At 42.0% G+C, this 26,619-nt stretch overlaps 1 protein-coding gene across 1 annotated transcript in view; it reads left to right on the top strand.

The window, feature by feature from the left end:
• tbcd (tubulin folding cofactor D) overlaps positions 1-26,619 on the top strand; it is a 281,039-nt gene that overhangs the window by 218,022 nt on the left and 36,398 nt on the right. Inside the window, exons 30-32 of the mRNA XM_060844252.1 lie at positions 12,060-12,143; positions 14,136-14,294; positions 21,240-21,378. Coding sequence (XP_060700235.1) covers positions 12,060-12,143; positions 14,136-14,294; positions 21,240-21,378 — 382 coding nt within the window. The remainder of the gene's footprint in view (positions 1-12,059; positions 12,144-14,135; positions 14,295-21,239; positions 21,379-26,619) is intronic.

The raw sequence follows: 26,619 nt of genomic DNA, 5'->3' as shown, positions 1-26,619 counted from the left end.
CCCATTAGGAACCTTGTTGAAAGCCTTACTCAAGTCCATATAGATTACTTTTACCGTTCTGCCCTCATCAATCCTCTTTCTTTCTTGTTCAAAATACTCAATCAAGTTTGTGAGACATGATTTCCCACACACCAAGCCATGTTGACTATCCCTGATAAGTCCTTGCCTATCCAAATACATGCAAATCCTGTATTCCCTCCAACAAATTGCCCACCACCAATATCAAGCTCACCAGTCTATAGTTCCCTGGCTTTTCCTTACCATCTTTCTTAAATAGTGTCACCACATTAGCCAATTTCTAGTCTTCCGGCACCTCACTTGTGACTGTTGATGATACAAATATCTCAGCAAGGGCCCAGCAATCTCTTCCCTAGCTTCCCACAGAGTTCTCTGGTACAATTGATAAGGTCCTGGGGGTTTATCCACTTTTATGCGTTCAAGACATCCAGCACCACCACCTCTGTAATATGGACATTCTTCAAGATGTCACCATGTATTTCCCCATATTGTATATTTTCCACGTGCTTCTCTACAGTAAACATCGAATCAAAATACTCATTTAGTATTTCCCCCATCTCCTGCAGCTCCAAACATAGGCTGCCTTGCTGATCTTTGAGGTGCCATATTTGCTCCCTAGTTATCCTTTTGTCCTTAATGTATTTATGAAATTCCTTTGGATTCTACTTAACCCTATTTGCCCAAGCTATCTTATGTCCCCGTTTTGCCCTCCTGATTTCCCTCTTAAGTATATTCTTACTGTCTTTATACTCTTCTAAGGATTCACTTGACCTCCTGCCTATACCTGACATCTGCTTCCTTGTTTTTCTTAACCAAACCTCAATTAGTCATCCAGCTTTTCCTACACCTACCAGGCTTTCCTTTCACCCTAACACCCTTATACACTGCCTCTGGACTCTTACCTCATTTTTGATGGTTTCCCATTTTCCAGCCATCCCTTTACCTGAAAACATCTGCTCCCAGTCAGCTTTTGAAAGTTCTTGCCTAATTCCATCAAAATTAGCCTTTCTCCAGTGTCGGATTTCAAGTTTTAGATCTGGTATATCCTTTTTCATCACTATTTTAAAATTAATAGATTTATAGTTGCTGGATCCCTCACTGACGTCTCAGTCATCTACCCTGCCTTATGTTCCAAGAGTGGATCAAGTTTTTTACCTTCTCTATTAGGTACATCCACATACTGAATCAGAATTTTTTTCTTGTACACACTTAAGGGTTTAGATGGACAGGAATTTGCTAACACTATGGCAGTATCAGTCTATGTTTGTAACCACCCTATTATTCTTACTGATAACTGAAATCTCCTTACAAATTCGTTTCTCAATTTCCTGCTGACTATTAGGGGGTCTATAATACAATCCCAATAAGGTGATCATCACTTTAGTATTTCTCAATTCTACCCAAATAACTTCCCTGGATGTATTCCCAGGAATATCCTCCCTAAATACATCAGTATTGCTATCCCTTATCAAAAACACCACTCCCCCTCCTCTCTGGCCCCCTTTTCTATCCTTCCTGTTGCATTTGTATCCTGCAATGTTAAGCTGCCAGTCCTATCCATCCCTGAGTCAGATTTCTCTAATTGCTATGATATCCCAGTCCTATGTCCCTAACCATGCCCTGAGTTCATCTGCCTTCCCTGTTAGACCTCTAGCATTTGAAGTAATTGCAGTTTAATTTATCACACCTACCATGTTCTCTGCTTTATTCCTGCCTGCCCTGACTGTTTGACTCGGGCTCCTTTTCCCAACTGTACCAGTCTCAGGTTGATCTCTTTCCTCACTTTGTGCCCCCTCCCCAAAACTACCACCACCACCGTACTAGTTTAAATCCTCCTAAGCAAATCTCCCAACCAGTATATTAGTGCCCTTCCAAGTTATGTGCAATCCATCCTGCTTGTACCCCAGAAGAGATTCCAATGATCGAAAAATGTGAACCAGCTCCTCAGCTACCCATTCATCTGTTCTATCCTCTTATTCCTACCCTCATTAGCTCATAGCACTGGGAGTAATTCAGATATTGCTACCCTTGAGGGCCTCCTTTTTAAATTCCTGCTTAACTGTCTATATTCTCCCTTCAGAATCTCATCCTTTTCCCATCCTGTGTCCTGAATTCCAATGTGTACAATGACCTCCTGCTGGTCCCTCTGCTCTTTGAGGACATTCTGCACCGTCACCGTATCCTTGATCTTGGCACCAGGGCAGCAATGCACCATTCTGATTTTTCGCTGCTGGCTACAGAAATGTCTGTCTGTGCCTCTGACTAGAGAGTCCCCTATCATAGTCGATCGCTTGGTATCTGACATACCCCTCATTACATTAAAGCCTGTCTTGATATCAGAAACTTTCCCTGAGATTTCATTGAGAATCCACCACCCCCTACATTTTCCTAAACCGTATACTTGTTTGAAATGTGGATAGACACAGAAGACTACTGCCTACCCCTCCTACCTTTCCTGGAGTTCACCCACCTACCTGGCTGTATCTGCAGCTTTCCTCAATTCCTGTAACTGCCACCCATCGCACCTTGCTCTTGTAACATCTTTATTGTCTCTAACTGTCAGTCCAACTGATCCATGTGATCTGTTAGGATTCACAACCAAAGACACTTCCTGCAAATATAATCATCAGTAACATGGAAACTCTCCCTAACTTTCTCTATCTGATAGGAAGAGCACGTCACTCCATTAAAGGCCATATTTGCTCCTTCACAATCTCCAGACCCAGAAAATAGAGCCGTCTTTTTGTTCCACAAGACAGTGCTCTAGGCTAACTTAGTACTTATGGTTTATATTTTTATAATTTAATCATGAGACAGATCTCAATAAAACATATATTCAAGAAAGAACCCACCCAACTCACTACTGTAGACTCACAGCAAGGTTACACACTAAAAACTATGCACTCACCTGTTCCTATGCTGTGAGATTCCTCCAAGGTCAGCTGTAAATTTCGCTGTTTAGTAATTTTTCTGCGATGCGCTTTGATGTCCAGAAATACATGAACTCAAATAGCAAAGGCAGAAACTCTGCAGATTTACTGCTTTGACAGTTAGCAGTGTAGGTCTCTCTCTCTCTCTCTCTGCACATGCACACGCTGACCATGTGGTCGCTGCCTTTTGTCTGTCTTCCTCCTTTTAAAAGTGTTGTAGTTTTAATCCTTTTTCCCCAAAGTTCCAAAACAATGCAACAGCATATAAAAATAGTCATTGCTGCTCCTGGAATTCAAGGAAATCACATTCAACAGCTAAAATACTCAAAAAAGAAGCAGCTTTTACAGCTACAATTTTTTCCTGTTTTCCATCTTGAGAGATTCTGGGAGAATGTGCCACCAACATAACTACTATGTGCTGAATAAGAACTGAAATCTGTTGGATAGTTGTTGAGCTAACATTTGTTACCAATCCCTAACTGAATTTGAAGTAATTGTTGAGCTGCTTTCTTGAACTAATACATTTGGTGTAACTACTCGCAATGTTATTAGGAAGGGAACTCCAGGTTCTTGACCAAACAGTAGTGAAGAAATTGAAATATCTTTCTAAGGCAAGATGGCATGTCCTGAGGAAGGGAACTTGCTAGTGTTTGTATTTCGGTGTATCTGCTGTTTTTGCCCCTTGAGATGATAAAGGATGAGCTGCAAATGTGTTGCTGGTCAAAGCACAGCAGGTTAGGCAGCATCTCAGGAATAGAGAATTCGACGTTTCGAGCATAAGCCCTTCATCAGGAATAAATGAGTATTACTTTGGAGTAATGAATAAGAATGCTGGGTAAGGCTATGCAAGCATTATTTGCTATCACTGTATACTGATCATAGACAGAGTGAATATTATTGGCAGTGATAGGGTGCCAGTTAAATGGATTGCTTTTTTTTTGAGTGCTATTTATCTTTTTGAATGTTTATGGAACTGAATTTATCCAGGCAAATAGAAAGTATTCCATTACATTCTTTACTTTTACCTTGTAGATGGTAAGCAGGCTTTGGGGAGTCAGGTGAGCTACTTACCTTTAGGATTCCTGGTCTTTGACCTGCTCTTGTGGTCACAATATTAATTTTACTTATGCTGTTAATATTCTGACTAATGGTGGCCGGCGGAGGCGGGGGGGGGGGAGCGGGGAGCGTTGGTGATTGTGTGTGTGTGTGTGTGTGTGTGTGTATTGGGGGTTGTGTGTCCAGTGTCATCAGCAGCTAGCTTGCATTTCTTCTTTGTGTAGCTTTGCCAGTTTGACACTTCACATTTAAGTAAGATTGTGACTCACAATTGAATGTACTGCATGAACTTGTCTCAGCACTTCAATAATTATAGTGCCACATTTAGTGCCACACCTGAATTGTGACATTGGCAGTCTCCTTCAAAACTCTTGCATAAGGGTACTGAACATTTGTAAAGAAGCACATTCATTCAATCTGATTAACAGTAAATTACATATAATGTAATGAGGAAAGGAAAAATCCCTTATTTAGTTATTTCCTTTAACAATTACTTCTTATTTTTATACAAAGTTTTCACTTATAAAACATCATAAAAGTACCCAATCATTATTTGAGTCAAATTCTCTTATTGTACCCAATCATTATTTGAGTCAAATTCTCTTATTGATTTTCTGGTTTACAAGTTGTGCTGGGAATCAGTTATGGAATGACATTGAGGTTGGAGTAGCTGAGGGGAGTGGTGAGTTGGAGTGAGGGAATCAGATTTATAGTTAGCCAGGAGTTGGTGCAAATTTTAATCCCTCTAATATTTCCTGTCCAAATATATTAGGGTAAGTGAGTCAGATCTTTCTGAAGTTTTTCAGCTCTAAGTTAGAGTTGGGACTTTTTGGAGAGCTCCAGATGCTGGGTATCGGAAGTTTCAACTTCCTGAGCAAGTCAGCTGCATTGAGATTTCCACATGTTCCTGAAGCGCAACTCTGCACATCACAAAGACTATCTTGCTTTCAAACATCTGGCAATTAATATGTGCTGCGAAAAATAATGCTTATAACGTTGGCACAAAATTGTGAACATTTTGACAGAAATGACACTGGTTTTAACTTGACATGGGCAGCACGGTGCTCGGTGATTAGTACTGCTACCTCACAGACAGGGACCCAGGTTCGATTCCAGCCTTAGGCGACTCTCTGTGCAGAGTTTACGCATTCTTTCAGTGTGTACATGATTTTCCTCCCGCAATCCAAAGACGTGTAGGTTAGTTGAATTGGCTATGCTAAATTTTCCATCGTGTTCAGGGATGTGCAAGCTCGGTGGATTAGCCATGGGAAATGCAGGGTTATAAGGATAAGGCTGGGGGCATGGGTAGGATGGTCTTCAGCAGGTCAGTGTGGACTGAGTGGACCAAATGGCCTGCTTCCCAACTAGAGATGCTTGCAGTAAGTTTCATCATTTATTCTTCCCCTTCTCTTTCAGTTCTGAGACTTGATAGAACTTCCACTTTAGTGTTGGTGCAAGTTGCCAGCTCAACAGAAAAATGTACCATTTTTATCATATCCTAGTTGTCCCTTAAACCCCACTCCTGTAATAATACCATGGTAACTGGGACATAAAAAAAGACAATAGCTGTGAAAATAATTATTTGACACATTAAGTACTTAATTTAAAAATCTAAGCTAATGGTGTTACTTGAGATCTTTTATGTTATTAAGAGAAATTAAGGTAGGAACTGGGATAGAAATTGCTCTGAAGACCTGTATTCCCAGTTTCTCAAACTTCATCCAGCGGTGACCCTATTTTGATAATTGAAAGTCAGTGTAATGGCAACTGCACTGCAGGGACAGTGAGACGGATGTGGGTATGGGCAAAGGTGTTGTTAATCAGAGGAGGGGAGGGATTAGAATTCAGAGGACAAGAGGAGAGTCACAAAATCACATTTACACCATTTAAAGTAGCAGTAATTTGTAGAAAAGTGATCTCAGACAGCTACCATTTTATGTAGGTTCTGTTGGTGCCAATGATGGTTGTTGACAATCGTGTCAGAGTGCATTTCATTAAGTTGTGACCACCAGCAAAAGGTGTGCACACCTGTCAAGGGACTTTGAAGCCATTCACCAGACTGTTTCCTCTGCATTCCACTCCTGCTGCTTGAGAACTCACTAACCCAGTTGCTCATCCTGTTGTTTTGGTGCCTTCTGACTTTGCTGATATTGAACTAAATCTAGACCATGACAGTTGACCATATCTTTTAGCAAGTGAAGATTCAGAGCAGGAGAAATAAACTTATCTTTCAAGATGGTCTCTTCACTCCGTCTTGGCTAGGGAGTAAAGTTTGTGGTAGGGTCCAACGACATACCTTCGGAGGAAGCCATTCAACTTACCATGCTTGTTCTGACTCTGAAAGTGCAGCCCAGTTTCGTCCCTCTCCATAGCCTTGCAAATGTTTTAAAAGTATTTATCCATTTCCTTTTTGAAAATTACAGTTGAATCGGATCCACCATCCTTTTAGGCAGTGTATTCCAAATAATCTTAAACCACTTGGAAAAAAAACCTCTCCATCTCTTGCCAAATATCTTGAACTTGTTGTCTCTCATTAGCCGCCTTTCTACCAGTAAGAATTAGTTTCTTCCGATTTACTCTGTCAGCCTGTCTTAATTTTGAACATCTCCATTGTATTTCTACTTAATCTCTGCACGGTAAGGAGAACAATTCCATCTAGCCTATCCATGTGAATGAATTTCCATTTCCACATAATTAAACTGCTGTAGGCGATTGCAACATTAACCCCTTGGCCTAGGCAAATGCTAGTATAACAAAACTTGCTTTTGCAAAGCATTTTTGAACACCAGGTATATAGGTATAATACGGTGGAGCTTCTGGAGAATGCAATAAAACCAGCTTTTTATCTGATTTGTTGAAGTAGCCTTCAGGCGCTGTTATGATGGAAATAGAACAAGTGGCATGATTTGCATTTTACCTGCCTGAATAGTCCTTGGGCTAATTCTATGCAATTGATCAAAGATACTGAACATTATAAAATAATATGATCTTAACTGACGCTGGATGTTGTTGGAGCACTATCTGTTCTGTGTTACAATCTTAGCAGTATGTATGAAATAGTTTCAGATTTGAAATGCAAGATTAAGATCTTTTTTGTCCTTATGAATAGAGTTTTCCTTTTCCTTACATTAAGTTGTAGGTTGTTTCAGGATAGTTAAATTGCATCAAGCTTGAGGCAACGTGCAATGTTGTAAGATACAGACTTGCACATGCAAATTTGTCACAGCATGTTCTATATGTATGCCACCCTGTCGTCTCTGTTCACAGTCTTAGTTTTCAACATAGGCAGGAGGTATAAAAACTATCAAAGTGGTTACATTGTTAGTTCCTAAAGACGGATTCAATCACCAAAGTGTAGCAATCTTACCCAGTAATGGTAGAAATAGGATAGGCAGTTACCAGTTTGTTGTGTTGACTCAGTGAGGCTATTGGCATGACCAGAATTTAAGAAGATAAAAAAGAAAGGCTATCAATAAGTGAGAATATCTTAGAGTCTTTAAATAATTTCGGGAGGTCTCTGGGGATGGAGATTTCTGATGCATTTGATGAGGAATGGGCCTGTTACAATCTTCAGAAGTAAAATAATGAATTATTTTAAAGAACTGAAACTTGGCATTGTCTTTGAACAGTCAGAGTGAAGATCTTCCCAGTGAGCAATCTTGAGAGATGTAGAGAGGGGCATCTTGACTAAGTCACGTGTTTCGCAAAATTGTCTAAAGGTTTACACTCGCAATTGTCATGCTCTCTTATGTATAAAGCATGGAAAGTTTGTGCCAAATCCAGTCTCTGGGCTGATTAGACTTTACTCAGAATGGTCCTAGATTAGCCATTGAACTTAATCAGTGGAAGACAACATACTAAGTGGAGTTACTCCATATTAATTCATGATTCCATCTTCAAAAGAGCTTGTATGTAAACCATTTTTGTGGTTTTTGTACCTCCTATCTATGCTGTCACCTTTTCATCTCTGATATTCAAGGAAATATGGAAATGAATGTTGATTGGCATGTTCAGAATCCTTCATTTCTCATGTAGTGTTTGGTTCCCACATATGGCAAAAGTAAATAGTAACTACTCCACTTTCTATTGGCAAAGATCTATTGTGATAAAAATGCATTTGTTTCAGATGCATGCAAGAACTATTCAAAAAGCAAACTGAAATTTTAAAAATGCTCACCAGATCAGGCAGCATCTGTGAAGAGAAGCACAATTCATGTTTCAGAAGAGTTTATTTCATCTGATGAATGGTCTTCATCTGAAATATTAATACTGTTCTATCTCCCAAATACTGATCCTTTCCAACAATTTTTCCTATTGTTTTGGAACTAATCCATTTTGCTCAGGTTTTACAAGCAGGGGCTTTTCTTCTTACCTCTCTCTCTCTCTCTCTCTCTCTCTCTCTTGAATGGTCAATGATCATGAAACTTCTGTTCTTTATTACTTGTGTAAAAGTAGAATCCTTTGTATTGCTCCACAGTTTTTAACAAAAGTTACCTGATTTTTGCTTAAAAGTACATTTGACTCTTCTACTTTATTCTGCTCTGAGTTAAGTTTTTATTAAGCAAAGGTATTAAGAGATATAGGCCAAAGGCAGATCAAAAGAGTTAGAACACAGTTCAACCATGACCTCGTTGAAAGCTGAAACAAGGTTAATGGCCTACTCCTGATCCTGTTTCTAAATTGTCATGTTTATAACATGGCAGCACCATCCACTGGCACAAAGTTGTGTTAATGGTTTTGAAAACTATTTCTATCTCTTAGTTAAAATTAATGAAATGATATGTAAAGAACTAAGTTGGTTGACAAATGGAATAGTACAGATTGGGACATAGTTTTAGAATAATGGAACACTCATTTAAAACTGGGATGCAAAGGAATTTCTTCTTTCAGAAGATAGTGAATCTCTGGAATTGCCTCTCTCAGAGAGTTGTGGAAGCTAGAATACGGAACATGTTTATAGAGGAGTTAGATTGTCTTTTAAATATCCAGCACTTGAGAACAATTAACACAAAAGAGAGGTTGAGACCTGGGGCAGGTCAGCCCTGATCGTATAGAATGCTGAAGCAGACCTGAGGGGCTGAATGCCTATTCCTCCTCCTCCTTTTTATTAGGAGGCTTTCTTACATCTGAGCAGTTGCTCGTGTGCTCATTTGTGCTCTCTCTTTCCCTCATTCATAGCCATCGAATTTCACTTGGTCAGATTTTGGAATTATTTGGCTTAATTGATAACACCTAAATAGCTGTTGGAGTTTTCCATCATTCTGAAGTATTGATTGCTCTATTTTTGTGATCTGTGCTTCATTCAAAGCTTTCATATCAAGCTCACCATTTAATGCCTTGGTAATTAGGAATGGGAAACAAATGCTGGAATTGCCAGAAACACCCACATCCCATTAAACAATAAGGAGAGGAAAAAAGAAATTGTGTCAAGGTTTCTTAATGGGATGACTATGGAAAATTATTCATCTCAAATGCTTTGCTGGCACGTGCTAACACAGTTCTGATCATGACAATAACCATATATTCCCCAACCCCAGTCTCTTAATGCACAGAAATGTTTTGACCTGCAATTTGATCATCTCTGGATCAACAATTAAGTTATGTTGCCATTGTTCCTTCTCTTTAAAAAGTTGCTGTTGGCAGTTTTTGTTGAAATAAGCACGTGAATGCTGAATTAGGACAAGTTCAGGTTGAGTTGTGATCACCATAGATTAATAAATTGCAGGTTTACACAAGGGTAGACAATTGACAAAACTGTGATTTGTTGTGAGTCATCATGGCTGAATAGGCTGGGGATATTTTCCCTAGAGTGTCAGATACTGTGGGGTGACCATTATAGACATTTATAAAATCATGAGGGGCATATTGGGTGAATAGCCAAGGACTTTTCCCCAGGGTAGCTGACTCCCAAACTACAGGGCATAAATTTAAGGAGAGAGAGGAATGATTTAAAAGGGACCTAAAGGGCAACATTTTCTTGCAGGGGGTGATGCATGAATGGAATGAGCTGCCAGAGGAAGTGGTGGAAGCTGGTACATTTAAAAGGTATTTAGTTGGGTATATGAATAGGAAAGGTTTAGAGGGATATGGGCCAGATACAGGCAAATGGGATAAGATTTATTTAGGATTTCTGGTTGGTATGGATGAGTTGGACTGAAGGACCTGTTTCCACACTGTATAGCTCAATAACTATGTCTAACAGAAGGGTGAGGGAGGAAATGGACAGACAGTGATAGATTTTAAACTACCTTTTCTGCCCAACTGATAACATGTAAGAAAAAGAATTATTTTAAGGAGTAGAGAATTGCTTGATATTTCCAAATACCCGGGGGCTTAGATTTTCAATTGACCTGATAGCAGTATTTCAAATTATGATGGGGTTTGGTAACATGGATATAAAGAAGATATTTCCACTTGTGGAGATTCCAAAATCACTTGCTGATAAACTCAGTTTGGAGAGAGAAATGAGGAACTTGCTACCACTTGAAGTGGTTAAGATGAAGATCATAGATATGCTTAAGGAGACACTAACTAAGTACAGGAAGATAGGAATAGAAGGATATACAGGGCAACCCCCTTATCCGTGGGTCCGGTTACTGAGGTTTCAGTTACCTGCGATTTACCATGATCCAAACATAGTATGGGAAATGTTCCAGAACCTGGACCAGGAAGCTGCTGGGTAGGTACATTCCCATTTAAATGAATGGGTTTATTCCTATCTGTGGTTCCGAGCTACCACAGTCTTGGAATGTATCCCCCGCGGGGTACGGCAGGACTACCGTATTGATAGGATGAGATGAAGTAAGCATACCCATTTAAGAAGCTAGCAGTAGCCTAGTTTTTGGCTAAATGAGCTTTTGTTTTTGCTGTAAATTCATAGAATCATTCGTGTTTATTACTGCATATTTATTACTCTTTTGTGTTTCACGCAAGTTTTATGTCATCTGCAATGTATGTACCTGCACCTGATAAACAAGGTCGGAATATTGAATTTACTTGATTTAGTCAATGGCATCTGAATGACTATTGGGACATGCTAGCTGTGTTTTCTCATTTTGCAGTACCGATTGCTTGATTTTTGTGATCTATGTTTCATTCAATGCTTCCTTATCAACCTGGGTATTGAATTCTAGGGGCATGCCACAGAATCTTCCCTCCTAGCTGCAAAATAGCTTTTCACCACAGCACTCATTCCCTTTCCATGAACCAGTTTTGCATCCATGCTGCTACTCTTTCTCCCCCCCCCCCCCCCCCATTATTTTACAGGCTTCAGTTTTGCTAACAGGGCCATATAAATAACATCAGCTGCATTGTTGCCATCCACTCTACTAGCTCATCAAAACTTCTTTTTTGAAGATGCTACAAAGAAGAAAATATTAAGCAATCTTTAAGCATATGGCAGCAAGTAGAGCTCTTCCATTTAGTCTGTTTGGGTAAACTTCTCTGCACTCGTTATTTTCTTTGAGTTCTGTCTTTCTTTTCTTGTAATTCTGTGGGGGTAGAAAAGAACTTAAGAAAATTAAATGTTCAAAAAATGATAGCTTGATCAAACAGCTTCCAGTCATGAATAACTTGTAATTGTGCTTTTTGATGTCTCTTTGGTGAGATGAAGTAGGCAATAATCCAGTGTCAAAATTAATTTAGATAGAATAGGGTAAGAAGTACATTCTCAAGAATAAGGCAAAAAAAAGTAGTTTCAGTAATAGCTTCTCGAGACAACACTTCATTTGTGAAAAATAATTCTGGTACTTTCAATGTTTCTGAAGACTTTGGGTACTCGCTTTTATTGTGTCTAATATGTCAAAGTTATTTGGGAAAAAGTGCTTATTCTACTTCAATTTCAGTGCACTACCTGTCAGTGTACATGTGGGGCTGTTTTAGCTAACCTTTTTTAGACTTGTGCCAGCTGTTTTGGTGGTCCAGCTCACAAGACATTTCAAGGGTGGCACTTATGTACATTTTATTTATTTGACAACAATTATTTCTTAATTTTGCCAAAAATGAGCAAACATTACTCAGAGCTCACGATCACTTACTATTTTGCACAATCAACAGGGTACGAGAAGCTGCCATGACAAGTTTGATGGAATTAACAATACTCCTGGTACAAACACAACCTCAGCTCATCTCTCCTGATAAGTGAGTTTAAAATTTTCCACTTGTTCCAGTTATAATAACTGATTGTATGATTTACTTTTTCCTTGAATCAACTATCCAGCTTTGGGCTCTTGATGTAAACTGCAAGTAATGGTGTTATGCGCCAGTGAGACAATGTATTTTTGTCATTGAAACTACAATAAATGTTTATAATAGATTGTATCCAGCAAGGAACAGCAATCATAGGCTGCAGCTCTAGTCAAATACCATCCTGCATTTCTTTCCTGGCTTTCCTAGAAACTTAGATTTCAGAGTCCCTCAAGATCTCTGTTGGATAAAGACTGGAAAAGCTCCCTTTTTACAGCCGTATGGTCATTTTAAACCGCAAGGTGAACAGAACCACAACAACGAGCACCCAAGCTACAAGTCTTCTCACAAACTTTGGTCATTTTAAAGGTGAAAATGTGTGGCTGGAAAAGCGCAGCAGATCAGGCAGCATCCAAAGAACAGGAGATTCGACGTTTCGGGCATAAGCCCTTCTTCAGGAATCTGAAGAAGGGCTTATGCCCGAAACGTCGAATCTCCTGTTCCTTGGATGCTGCCTGACTTGCTGCGCTTTTCCAGCAACACATTTTCAGCTCTGATCTCCAGCATCTGCAGACCTCACTTTCTCCTCATTTTAAAGGTCTCCAGTAAATAAATAGAGCGGCAGCTGGCTGAGGTGACATGTTGGGAGGGTGGATGGGTGTTGTGTAGGGAATAGTTAAATCAGGGACTAGTTTGTTTGAGGGATAGTTCAGTGCTCTGGAGACAAGAGATTGGATGGTGTAATGAGGCACTTGGAGCGTAGTTGAGGGACTTGATGGATCATTGATATGGGTAGTTAGGGAGCCAGAGAGGTTGGGTGTTGTCTGTGTCTGACTGAGGCAATAATTTGGATTATTACCATGAGTTACACAAGATTTTTCTGTCTTAACATTTCCTGGGTATCTTTCAGGTAACTAAGGTGATCAGTCCCAAGTCTGTGGAGGGTCCCAGTAGCTTTGTAATTGCCCATCAGAAATTCAAACCTCCTGGTCAATTCTCACAAAGGTCAAAGTGTCAGGAATCCCATAGGTCCAACTCTCATCTCCTGTTATGTGCCTGGTCACTAATGATCTGGAGACTAAAGGGTTTGGACCATTAAATACTTCATTTTCATGTGATTGCTTAGATATAAATTCTCCCTACCTATCAACCTTCAGCTCCTGACACTTCTGCTTTGGGAAGGATATGCAGTTTATCTGTAGCTAGATCAACATGTTCTCTACAAATGCTGTTAGCAAGTACAAGGTGAGTTTATTTCTTTAAATGTCCAATAAGAGGTGCATCTCAGTATTGATAAATCCAAAAGCCCTGGGGCCAGACATCAAACTAATTGTATTGGATACTGCTATCGCAGTTAATACTTCTGCAGTCACCTTAACTTTCATCTGTTTCATAGATCCTGACTATATGGAAGATTGATATTGAAACTTTTGCTCTGTGTATTTTAGCTGTTGCATTTCCACATTACAATAATAACTAAACGTAAAAAAGTATTATTGGTTGTGAAGAACTTTAAGATGGCCCAATTTGGTGAAAGTTCCCATGTAACTGCAAGTACATAAAACATGCAAATTAGGAGCAGGACCAGGCTGCTCAACTCATTGATCCTGTACTGTCATTCAACAAGGTCATAACTAATCTAGTCATTCCACGTTCCCACATACCGACAATAACCTTTCAGCCCTGGTTTTTCAAGAATGTCATTCTTCCGGGACTTTCATGTCTTACATTGCCCTAGTGCCTTTCATGACTTCAAGGTAAGTGCATTGCAGTAGTGCTACATTTTTAGTGAGGTGTCACTGTTGTAATTTAAGAACTGTAGCAGCTAGTTTGCACAAAGCAATTTGACACTGACCAGATAATCCATTTTTGTGATGATAGTTCATCTTTTAAGAATTAAAACTATAGAATTCTTTGGGACTGATGTTTCATCTCGTTTCTGTGCAGTTGTAGACAAATGATGTGCTACCTGGCTCAACTGTCAGCTGAGAAGATTGATCGATTTCGAGCGCATGCTGGCTCAGTGTTTCTTCGAATTCTGCATTTTGACAACCCTGTAGTTCCACATGTTCCACACCGGGAGGAGCTAGAGAATATTTTTCCGAGGTGAGTTATTAGAAGATCCTCATATCTGCTGGAGGCTTCTCTTCTCACGCTGAGAAACTGTAAATTAACAGTTACTTTACTATTGCTTTAACTTCAGACCAAGCACATGCATTCAATAAACTCAGATTTTACCAATATTATAGGTTTTTTTTAAACTGAAGAGTTTAATTGTCCTGCTTCCACTCTCTGGAATACCCATATACTTTCTGCCCCTGTGTGTCTTTGGAGTCCTGCCATGAGACAACTGCAGTGTTTTCTCTCTACTGTTTTTAATAGACTAAACAGTCATCTCATTCTCTTCACTTCAAAGGTTGTATAACTTCATTGAAAATAAATGTATACCAAAAGAGTATCTCCTGATACCAAGTTCACAAAACACAAAAGAACATGAAGTATAAATTGAACATGAATTTCAACATTATTCCTCACAAAATATTAATAACACAGATATTGCGAATGAAGAAGATACACCAAAGTGAAGTGGATTTTTTCTTTGTTCTCGCATGTTCTTGAATCTATTCATGCATGTATTCAAGTTTTTATATCTTCTGCCTGATGGAAGAGGGTGGACGAGAGTATAACCCTGGGTGAGAGGGGTCTTTGATTATGCTGGTTGCTTTCCTGAGGCAACAGGAAGAATATATGGAGTCAGTGGATGTAAGGTTGGTTTGCATAAAGGACAACTCTCTGTAGTTTCTTTTGGTCTTGGGAAAAGCAGTTGCTGTACCTCGCTGTGATGCATCCACGTAGGATGCATCTATTAAAATTGGTGAGAGTCTCTGTGACCAAATTTCCTTAGTAGCTTGAGGAGGTAGAGATGTTGATGTGCTTTCTTGACCATCGCATCGACATGAGTGGACCAGGATAAATTAATGGTCATCATCACTCTCAGGAACTTGATCCTGTCAACCATCTCCACCTCAGCACCATTGGTGCAGACAGGGGCGTGCCCTCCACTCAGCTTCCTGAAATCAATGACCAGCTCCTCCATTTTGCTAATGTTGATGGAGAGCTTGTCTTTTCACCTTGCCACTAAGCACTCAATCTCTTTGCTGTATTCTGTCTTGTTGTTTGAAATCTGACCTACAATAGTGATGTTGTCAGCAATATTGTCAATGGAGTTAGTGTGGAATTTGGCTATGTGTGTTTAAGGAGTATAGTAGGGGGCTGAGTATGCAGCCTTTTGAGGCAGCAGTGTTGAGGATTATGGTGGAGGAGATGTTGTCATCTATTCTTATTGATTCTGGTCTGTAGGTTGGGAAGTCAAGAATCTAGTTAGAGAGGGGGGAAGCTGAGACCTTGGTTTAGGGATGAGTTTGTTTGGAATTGTGATGTTGAAGGCAGAACTGTAGACAGTAAGGCGAACTGTAGACATAGATATCCTTGTTATCCAGATGTTCCAAGAATAACAAGAGGTTTTGGGAATACTGGAAAGGATGAAAGTAGATAAGTCTCCTGGGCCTGATGGCATTTACCCCAGGATCCTCTGGGAAGCTAGGGAGGAGATAGCAGAGCCATTGGCCTTGATTTTTATGTCATCATTGTCAACGGGAATAGTACCAGAAGACTGGAGGATAGTGAATGTGGTCCCCTTGTTCAAGAAGGTGAGTAGGGACAGCCCGAGTAACCATAGGCCAGTGAGTCTCACTTCTGTTGTGGGCAAAGTCTTAGAGAGAATTGTAAGGGATAAGATTTATGAACATCTGGATAGGAATAATGTGATCAAGGATAGTCAGCATGGTTTTGTGAAGGGCAGGTCGTGCCTCACAAACCTTATCGAGTTCTTTGAGAAGGTGACTAAGGAGGTGGATGAGGGTAAAGCAGTAGATGTGGTGTATATGGATTTTAGCAAGGCGTTCGATAAGGTACCCCATGGTAGGCTAATGCAAAAACTACGGAGGTATGGCATTGAGGGTGCATTAGAGGTTTGGATTAGGAATTGGCTGGCTAGAAGGAGACAGAGGGTAGTAGTTGATGGACTAGGTTCATCTTGGAGTGCAGTTACTAGCGGTGTACCACAGGGATCTGTTTTGGGACCGTTGCTGTTTGTCATCTTTATAAATGATCTAGAGGAGGGGCTTGAAAGCTGGGTGAGCAAGTTTGCGGATGACACAAAGGTCGGTGGAGTTGTGGACAGTGAAGAAGGATGTGGCAGGTTACAGCGGGATATAGATAGGTTGCAGAGCTGGGCAGAAAGGTGGCAGATGGAATTCAATGTAGCTAAGTGTGAAGTCATTCACTTTGGTAGGAGTAACAAGAAGATGGATTACTGGGCTAATGGTAGGCTACTTGGTAGTGTGGATGAGCAGAGGGATCTTGGTGTCCATGTACACAGATCTCTGAAAGTTGCCACCCAGGTAAATAGTGCTGTGAGGAAGGCATATGGTGTACTGGGCTTTATTGGTAGAGGAATTGAGTTCCGGAGTCCTGAGGTCATGTTGCAGTTGTATAAGACTCTGGTGCGGCCTCATCTGGAGTATTGTGTGCAGTTTTGGTCGCCATACTATAGGAAGGATGTGGAGGCATTGGAACGAGTGCAGAGGAGGTTTACCAGAAACCGACTGACTCCCACAGCTACCTGGACTACACCTCCTCCCACCCTGCCCCCTGTAAAAATGCCATCCCATATTCCCAATTCCTTCGTCTCCGCCGCATCTGCTCCCAGGAGGACCAATTCCAACACCGCACAGCCCAGATGGCCTCCTTCTTCAAGGACCGCAGATTCCCCCCAGACGTGATCGACGATGCCCTCCACCGCATCTCCTCCACTTCCCGCTCCTCCGCCCTTGAGCCCCGCTCCTCCAACTGCCACCAAGACAGAACCGCACTGGTTCTCACCTACCACCCCACCAACCTCCGCATACAACGTATCATCCGCCGCCATTTCCGCCACCTCCAAACAGACCCCACCACCAAGGATATATTTCCCTCCCCTCCCCTATCAGCGTTCCGCAAGGACCACTCCCTTCGTGACTCCCTCGTCAGATCCACACCCCCCACCAACCCAACCTCCACCCCCGGCACCTTCCCCTGCAACCGCAGGAAATGTAAAACTTGCGCCCACACCTCCACACTCACTTCCCTCCAAGGCCCCAAGGGATCCTTCCATATCCGCCACAAGTTCACCTGTACCTCCACACACATCATCTATTGCATCCGCTGCACCCGATGTGGCCTCCTCTACATTGGGGAGACGGGCCGCTTACTTGCGGAACGCTTCAGAGAACACCTCCGGGCCGCCCGAACCAACCAACCCAATCACCCCGTGGCTCAACACTTTAACTCTCCCTCCCACTCCACCGAGGACATGCAGGTCCTTGGACTCCTCCACCGGCAGAACACAACAACACGACGGCTGGAGGAGGAGCGCCTCATCTTCCGCCTGGGAACCCTCCAACCACAAGGTATGAATTCAGATTTCTCCAGTTTCCTCATTTCCCCTCCCCCCACCTTGTCTCAGTCGGTTCCCTCAACTCAGCACCGCCCTCCTAACCTGCAATCCTCTTCCTGACCTCTCCGCCCCCACCCCACTCCGGCCTATCACCCTCACCTTGACCTCCTTCCACCTATCCCACCTCCATCGCCCCTCCCCCTGGTCCCTCCTCCCTACCCTTTATCTTAGCCTGCTTGGCTCTCTCTCTCTCTTATTCCTGATGAAGGGCTCATGCTCGAAACGTCGAATTCTCTGTTCCTGAGATGCTGCCTGGCCTGCTGTGCTTTGACCAGCAACACATTTGCAGCTGTGATCTCCAGCATCTGCAGACCTCATTTTTTACCAGGATGTTGCCTGGCATGGTAGGAAGATCGTATGAGGAAAGGCTGAGGCACTTGGGCCTGTTCTCATTGGAGAAAAGAAGGTTTAGGGGAGATTTGATAGAGGTGTATAAGATGATTAGGGGTTTAAATAGGGTAGACACTGAGAACCTTTTACCGTTAATGGAGTCAGCTGTTACTAGGGGACACAGCTTTAAATTAAGGGGTGGTAGGTATAGGACAGATGTTAGGGGTAGATTCTTTACGCAGCGGGTTGTGAGTTCATGGAATGCCCTGCCAGTAGCAGTGGTGAACTCTCCCTCTTTATGGTCATTTAAGCAGGCATTGGATAGGCATATGGAAGTTATTGGGCTAGTGTAGGTTAGGTAGGATTTGGTCGGCGCAACATCGAGGGCCGAAGGGCCTGTACTGCGCTGTATTTTTCTATGTTTTCTATGGATGAATATCGGTCCAGGGAGATGGTGTTTGCAATGGATCTGTTGCATTGGTAGGTGAATTGCAAAGGATCAAGGCAGTTTGGTAGGCTGGAGTTGATGTGTTCCATGAGTAACCTCTTAAAGCACATCGTAATTGTGAAGGTCAGAACCACTGGGTGATAGTCATTGAAGAATGCTGCATGACTTCTCTTTGGCATAGGGATGATAGTGGTCGTCTTGAAGCAGGTGGGAATTCAAATCATAGTAAAGAGAGGTTAAAGATATTTGGGAATACTCCAGCCTACTGTTCTGCACAGCACCTGAAATGGGAATTCCATCCAAGCCAGTCGCTTTCCATGAGTTTGCTGTTAAGAAGGCCAATCTAACAGGTGCATCCGAGAGTGTTGTGTTAGGTGACATTGTTTCATTGACCTTCACTGACTCAAAGCGAGCGTAGGATGCATTGAACGAGTTGGGTAGGGATGTACTGTTGCCCACTGTTATGTCATGTAAGCCTTGACACAAATGATGGGTGTCCATGTGGTTGGTCTGAGTCTCCAAGCTTAGTTTGCCCCCTGGCATTTCTGATGGCCTTATGGAGGTTGTACCTGGATTTCCTGTACAGGTCAAAGTTGCCCGACTTGTACGCTTCAGACCTGGACTTCAGCAGGGAGAGGATTTCCTGGTTCATTTGTGGCTTCCGATTGGGATATATTCGGATTAATGTCTTTGGCATGCAATCTTTTACACGCTTCCTAATGACATCTGTAAAGGTAGTGACTTTCTCATTAGGTTGGCCACTGAGTTCTCGAATATGGACCAGCCCACTGACTCTAAGCAGTCCTGTAATATCCCTTCTGTTGTTTCAGACCGACACTGCAATACTTCCTGTCTGGGGTCCTCATGCTTCAATTTCTGTTTGTAAACTGGGAGGCGAAACACAGCATTATGATCTGACTTTCCAAAATTCGGTTGGGCAATGGAGTGGAGGCATCTTTTGATGGTTATATAGTAATGGCCAAGAATGTTCAGACCTCTGGTGGTACAGGAAACATGCTTATGGCATTTTGGAAGCCCATTCTTGATGTTGGTATGGTTGATGTCACTGGCCATGATGACCAAGGCCTTGCGTGTATTCTGTCTCCAGACTGTTTGTAATGTTGTTTACTTTATCAAGTACACTCTTCATTTCCACATGGGATGAGATGTAGACTGCTGTCAGGTTAGTGGAGGTGGATATTACTGTAAGATAGTCTAGGTCCGAGGAGCAATAACTTGCCAGGGTTGCCATGCTCAGCACCAGGAGGTGTTGATTAGGAGGCCAACCTCACTGGCCCATGTCTTACCTGAGGTTGCCAAGCAGCCTATTTGGCGAAATGAGAAACCCTCAGATTGTCAGGCATAGTCAGGTGTTGCAGGAGGGAGCCATGTCTCTGTAAAACAGAGCACACAGCATTCTGTAAATTCCCTTTGGAAGGTGAGCATAGCTTTAAGTTCATCCATTTTGTTCTCAATGGCTTGGATGTTTGCCAATGGCTGGGGAGTAGGGGATTTGAAACCCTGAGGTTTCAGTCTCACCTGAAGTCCAGTGTGTCTCCCACATTTCTTGGATAGATGGCTACTCTAAGGCCACCCTGGGAATCGATGAGGGAAGACTGCTGCTCCCAGAGTTAAGTGTGTGCTCCTGTTGGGGATCCTGAGCACTAGTTGTGGCCTTGAGCGTTCCTTGGTGTCTTGTGGCTGGTTCAGTTGGGCCTTCTTGATGTTGGGTCACTGTGGGGTCAGATCTTGTTCCCACACTAGTCAGGCCTCAGTTCCAGATTTACAGAAGGAGATCCGTTTGGGGAAGCTGTTAAGGCCTTAGTTTCCCTAGGCTTGCAGTTCCACCAGTGTTGGTAGTCGAGCCTCGTCAGTCTTGGAATCTTGAAAGCTGAAAGTAAATTTAAGAGAATATTGTTAGTAATTCTGATCGAATTGAGGTTTAGAAGAGCAGTGTGATTGTAAGAATACGATCACCATATATAGCTCACAAAATGTTGCCAAGCTCTGGTGCCATCTTGAATTTTGGACAGAAATTCAAAGACCACTAGTGTAGGGACAGAAAAATGAAAAAAGGATAACCGAGAATACTGCTATAATCTAGAAGCTGATGTTAAAACAAAGTTTCCAATAGTTTTATTCCTAAATTCATTAAATTCATTAATCACTTGCAGTTGTTGCCAAAAGTTGTTGGGGAATGTTTTTGCGAAAATACTTCTACAATAATAAAACAATATGAATATACAGCAGTTATTGCAGAAAATAATTAAGTTTAGCTTTGGCAAGAGTGTAATTTGTAACTCTCAAATTTAAATCTGTGAAAATACCTTGAATGGGGTTGCTTACTGATCCTCTTCAAATGTGACAGATTCAAAGGGAACATGTTGAAAGAGAAGTTGACGGGGCATCTTTTACACCCGCCTATTATCTGACTGAAAGATTTGACTTTGGGGTAAATTTTGCTATTATCAGCTTCTTATTACCAAAGTTGAGTAATTCCCTTCTTGTCAAGTTTGATTTTAAAACCAAGTTCCTCTAGCACCTGGAATTTCCTGGGTGACACCGCCATGACATTAGCACTAGCTATGGGAGCCCGCATAGCCAGATCATGAGAACGGAACATGGGCACCAATTTACTAAAACTAGCCCAAGCTCAGGCTCTGGGATTCCTCCTCCTTTAAAGGTTTTAATTCATGCTTTTAATCTTTAATTCCAGGTCAGAATTTGAAACCCTGAATTGGAGTGCACCCTCTCAAGCCTTCCCTCCTATCACAAAGCTTCTTGGGCTTCCAACTTACCAGTACCGTGTTCTGCTGGGTCTCACTGTTTCAGTAGGAGGACTTACTGAATCCACGGTATGTAAATACTTCTGATATCATCATTAGAGTTAAAAATTCTCAGAGATTATCTGCCATAATTTACAAATAATCTATAGAGCACCCAAGATGAAAGATATACTGAGGAGGAGGGAAACAATAATATAAACAACTCAAACTGCTACTTAATATTTTCATTAAACATCCTTGGTGAATCAGTGGAATTCCAGAAAATATTTGCTAAAATTTGCTCCAAAGGAATTAGTCAAAAAGACAGGTTCTTCAATCAATATTTCCTGTTGTGTATTAAGCTCAGGAGGTAGTAAAATAGAAACAACATGTAGATGTGGAGTCACTTTCAGCATTTTAAGAAAGTTGTATTTGCTTTAAACTGAGAAGCTCAAAATTTGTAGATCCTTGTTTCATAGTGAACGGATACCATTTTAAAATCAACTTGTGGTCAAGGCAACTGAAGACTTTAGACAATAGCAAAGTGCTAACGGGTACTGGAAGCCTCTGTGTAGAGAGAAATAGAATTAATATTTCAGGTTGGTGACCTTTCGTCTCACCTGACACTTTTGAATTTCATATCCTTAGTAATTCAAGAATGCGATTCTCTTTTTGGATTGCAGAATTCATTCCCTTTGCATTTTCTTTGGTTCTCCCCCTCCCATTTGTCACTAAGTCTCTAACGTGTCCTTTCTTAAAGCCCATAAAATCTCCACGCGAGACTGGGGACAAGCCTAGGGCAGATGCCACTCAGACTCAGTGGGACATGACTGACATCACTCTCCTTTTAGGAAAGCATGTTCTGCTGCTGGCCACTCACTGCAGCCACAATGTTCAACAGACTCCAAGGAGAGACTCTCCGGGTCAGTGGAACTCACCAGAGCCTGAGTCTGGGTTGGGCAGTGAATTTTTGCTATGTTTCTGTCATGATGACTTGAGCATGAAGGGGCCTAGTGGCTCCCAGGATGGCTCAATATTGCTGTATGGGTATTGAAAAGGCCAAAATACTGAGTTTAGAGAGGGGTTTTGGGAGAGGGACTTTGAATAGGAGCAGATGATTACCATTCAGTCCCTTGAGCATGCCCCACCACTCAAGATTATCTATTTCAACTCCATTTTACCACTTCACCTCCATTTCAGTAGACTAGTCTGAGGAGTGTGGGCATCACTGCTGGACTAACTTTTATTGCCCATTCCCATTTGTCTTTGAGTTAAGTGGCTTGCAAGGTCATTTAAGGGAACAGAGCTGAAAATGTGTTGCTGGAAAAGCGCAGCAGGTCAGGCAGCATCCGAGGAACAGGAAATTTGACGTTTCGGGCATAAACCCTTCATCAGGACTCTCCCAGCTCCAGTCCTATAGCAGGTCCTAGCTCCCAGCCCTGCCATGTTTTCACCATCCCTCCAGACCTCCCCCTCTCTGAGGATGAAAGATCAGTCCTCAGCAGAGGCCTCACCTTCATTCCCCTACGCCCTCGGATTAACGAGTTCAACACGCGGCGAGACATTGAACAATTCTTCCGCCGCCTTCGCCTCCGTGCCTACTTTTTCAACCAAGACTCTCGCCCACCCTCTGATGACCCCTTCTCCCGCCTCCAACACACCCCATCCACCTGCACACCCCGTGCTGGCCTCTTACCCGCCCTCGATCTCTTTATAGCCAACTGCCACTGCGACATTAACCGACTCAACCTGTCCACCCCTCTTACCCACTCCAACCTCTCACCCTCGGAACGTGCAGCCCTCCACTCCCTCCGCTCCAACCCCAACCAAAAAAAAAACCCAAGCCATTTAAGGGAACAGTTAGGAGTCAGCCCATTGTTGCGGGTCTGGAGCCACATATAGGCCAGTTGGCAAGTTTTCTTTTCTAAATGACGTTAGTGAACTAAGTAAATGTTTATAACAATCATCAGTGATTACATGGTCGCTGTTAATCCTGCTTTGTTTTTTTCACTGAACTCGGATTTCACTGTCTGCCAAGACGGGATTTGAACCAGTGTCCCCAGAACATTAGTCTGGACTTTGAATCACTTGTTCAATGACATTATCAGCATGTCACCACCTCTCCAGTTACAAACAGGCTGAATGCAGTGAGGGCAATTCACGCCTAAACAGAACAGTAATTTGCAAGCGTTCCCCACAATCGTTTTTTCACAGAGTAGACTGACTTGAGCTAACAATCCTAGATCAGTTTTATTGTCTTCAATAAGTATTGTTGGGAACTGAATTTCTAGCTCACTGGGCATCGCTGAGCCCAGCTTTACCACTGGTTGTTTGAAATTCAAACGCTTATATCTTGCAGTTCTGACCTGTGCGTACTCAGTCGTTTTCAATCAAGACAATTAATTGAAAATGAAAGTCTACAGTTTTGAAAAAAGACAGTATATCAATTTAGTTTGTGTAAGGGAATTAATTTGTGTGTTATGCTAAAATACCAGACTTCTACCACTACTAGATCAGATCAAAGTTCTGCAGTCCTGCTACATCTAGTCATGAATGGTAGTGGACAATTAAACAACTCCCTAGAGGAGGAGGCTCCACAAATATCCCTATCCTCAATGATGAAAAAGCTCAGCACATCAGTTCAAAAAAAAAGGCTGAAGCTTTTGCAGCAATCTTCAGCCACAAGTACAAGTGGATGATCCATCTTGGCCTCCTCCAATGCACCCCAGCATTACAGGCACCAGTGTTTGGCTAATTTGATTCACTGCACGTGATATCAAGAAACAGTTGGAGACACTGGATGCTGCAAAGGCCACAAGCCCTGACAACATTCTGACAATAGTACTGAAGACCTGAGCTCCAGAATGTGTGCCGCTTCCCTCTCCAAGCTGTTCCCATGCACAGTTACAATACTGGCATCTACCCGAAAATGTGGAAAATTGCCCAGGTACGTCCTGTACATAAAAGTAGGACAAATTCTACCCAGCCGAATACCTCCCCGTCTACTCTCAATCATCTGTAAATTAGTGGAAGGTGTCATCAGTGGTGCTATCAAGCAGCGCGTGCTCAGCAATAATCTGCTCAGTGTTGCCCAGTTTGGGTTCTGCCAGGGTCACTTAGCTCCTGACTTCATTACAGCCTTGGTTCAAACATGAACAAAAGAGCTGAGAGGACAGCTCTAGACATTGAGGCTGCATTTGACTGAGTGCAGCATCAAGAAGCCCTAGCAAAACTGGAATCAATGGGCATTGGGGGAGGGATCAAACTCTCCAGTGGCTAGAGACATACCTGGCACATAGGTATTTGGTTATGGTTGTGGGAGGTCAGTCATCTCATCTCCAGGTCATCTCTAGGTTATCTCTGTAGGAGTTCCCAGTGTAGTGTCCTAGAGTCAACCATCTTCAGCAACTTCATCAATGACCTTCCCTCCATCATAAGGTCGGAAGTGGAGATGTTCGCCGATGATTGCACAATGATCAGCATTATTTGTGACGACTCAGATACTGAAGCAGTCCATGTTCGAATGCAACAAGATCTGTTTCATATCCAGCCTTGGGTTGACCCGTGGCAAGTAACATCATGCCACACAAATACCAGGCTATGGCCATCGCCAATAAGAGACAATCTGACCACTACCCCATGACATTCAATGGTATTACTGAATCCTATACAATCAATATCCTGGAGGTTAGCATTGACCAGAAACTCAACTGGACTAGCCAGATAAACACAATGGCTATAACAACAGGTCAAATGTGAGGAATACTGCAGTGAGTAGCTCACATCCTGGCTCCCCAAAACCTGTCCATCATCCACAAGGCACAATCGGGAGTGTGATAGAATACTCCCCACTTGCCGAGATGGGTGCAGTTCCAACATCACTCAAAAAGCTTGACACCATCCAGGACAAAGCATCCTGCTTGATTGGCACTGCATCTACAAGCATCCAATTCCTCCACTATTGATGCTCAGTGGCAGCAGAGTGTACTATCTACAAGCACTGCAGAAATTCATCAAAGATCCTCAAACAGCACCTTTCAAATTCATGACCACTTCCATCTAGAAGGACAAGGGCAGGAGATACATGGCAATACCTGCATTTTCAAGTTCTCCTCCAAGCCACTCACCATCCTGAATTGGAAATATATCACTGTTCCTTCACTGTTGCTGGGTTAAAATCCTTGAATTTCCTCCCTAACCACATTGTGGGTTAATCCACAGCAGGTGGACTGCAGCAATTTGAGAAGGCAGCTCACCACCACCTTCGCAAGGGCACTTAGAGACAGGCAATTGATGCTGGCCAGCCAGTGACGCCTGCATCACGGGATAAATTTTAAAAAAAAGCTCAAGTTTGCAGATTGTACACTGGAAGTAGATGGTGATACTCTAGGAATCCAGAACCAAGTCACTGTCAGCATAGGATATGATCACTGTGATGAATTCTGAAACGGATATTTTCGTTATCCCTGAAATTTTATGAGAAGTTCCACTTCTTAAGCAATTTGTTTGTTAAAAATAAAAAGGTTAGAAATTCAGAAATCACACATGCCAAAATTATTTGCTGTAAACGTGATGAGAAAGACTTGTTTACGTTTCAGATGTTATTCCCACCACTTGCTTTTATGATGAGGAATTGAGTTCCACCATCAGATCAGATGTCCTTCTGAATACTTACTAACTGGGAATTTAGTCACTCCTGTATTTGGATTAATATTCCTAGGTTTGATTGTGATTCCCTAACTTTTTGGTCTTAGAACAGTGTTATTCTTTGTGGCACCCCCATTAGATTGTTGTCTCCAAGTTAAAAGTGTTCAATCATATTTTACAGATGGAATAAACATAGAGCAAGCAACTAAAACAGCTTACCACTTAAAAGAAATAAATTTATCTGCAAGATATCTAGTTATTGATTTAGAAAAGTCTTAGAACAATCTTCGACAGGCAAGAAGCCCTTTGAGTTGGGCAATTTACCTGTTTGTATATGTAGGATCTCAAAGCTGCGTATTAATATTATTGCTGTGAATTTTACATTTGGGTATGGAATTGTTTGTTCTTGTATAAAGCTGAAGCATTGCTGCCATGGGGATTAAATAACAGTTTTGCACCAAATATTAACTGTTACTGGGGCATGAAAACAGTTTGATAATGTGCATCAAAATCCCTGCTGAAACCCTCAATGCCTTTGTTATCTCTAAACTAATCACTTCAATTACCTGAAGACTAGTCTCCCAAGTTCTACCCTTCATACATTTCTTGTCTTTAAAACTGCACTGCCCATGTTCTAACCCTCATCATTCACCCAGACTTCTCTGCTGGGCGATCTTGGCACTG

Source organism: Hemiscyllium ocellatum, chromosome 25, assembly GCF_020745735.1.
Source record: "Hemiscyllium ocellatum isolate sHemOce1 chromosome 25, sHemOce1.pat.X.cur, whole genome shotgun sequence".
In the NCBI taxonomy this organism is placed as follows: Eukaryota; Metazoa; Chordata; class Chondrichthyes; order Orectolobiformes; family Hemiscylliidae; genus Hemiscyllium; species Hemiscyllium ocellatum.
This window is presented reverse-complemented; position numbering and strand designations above follow the sequence as displayed.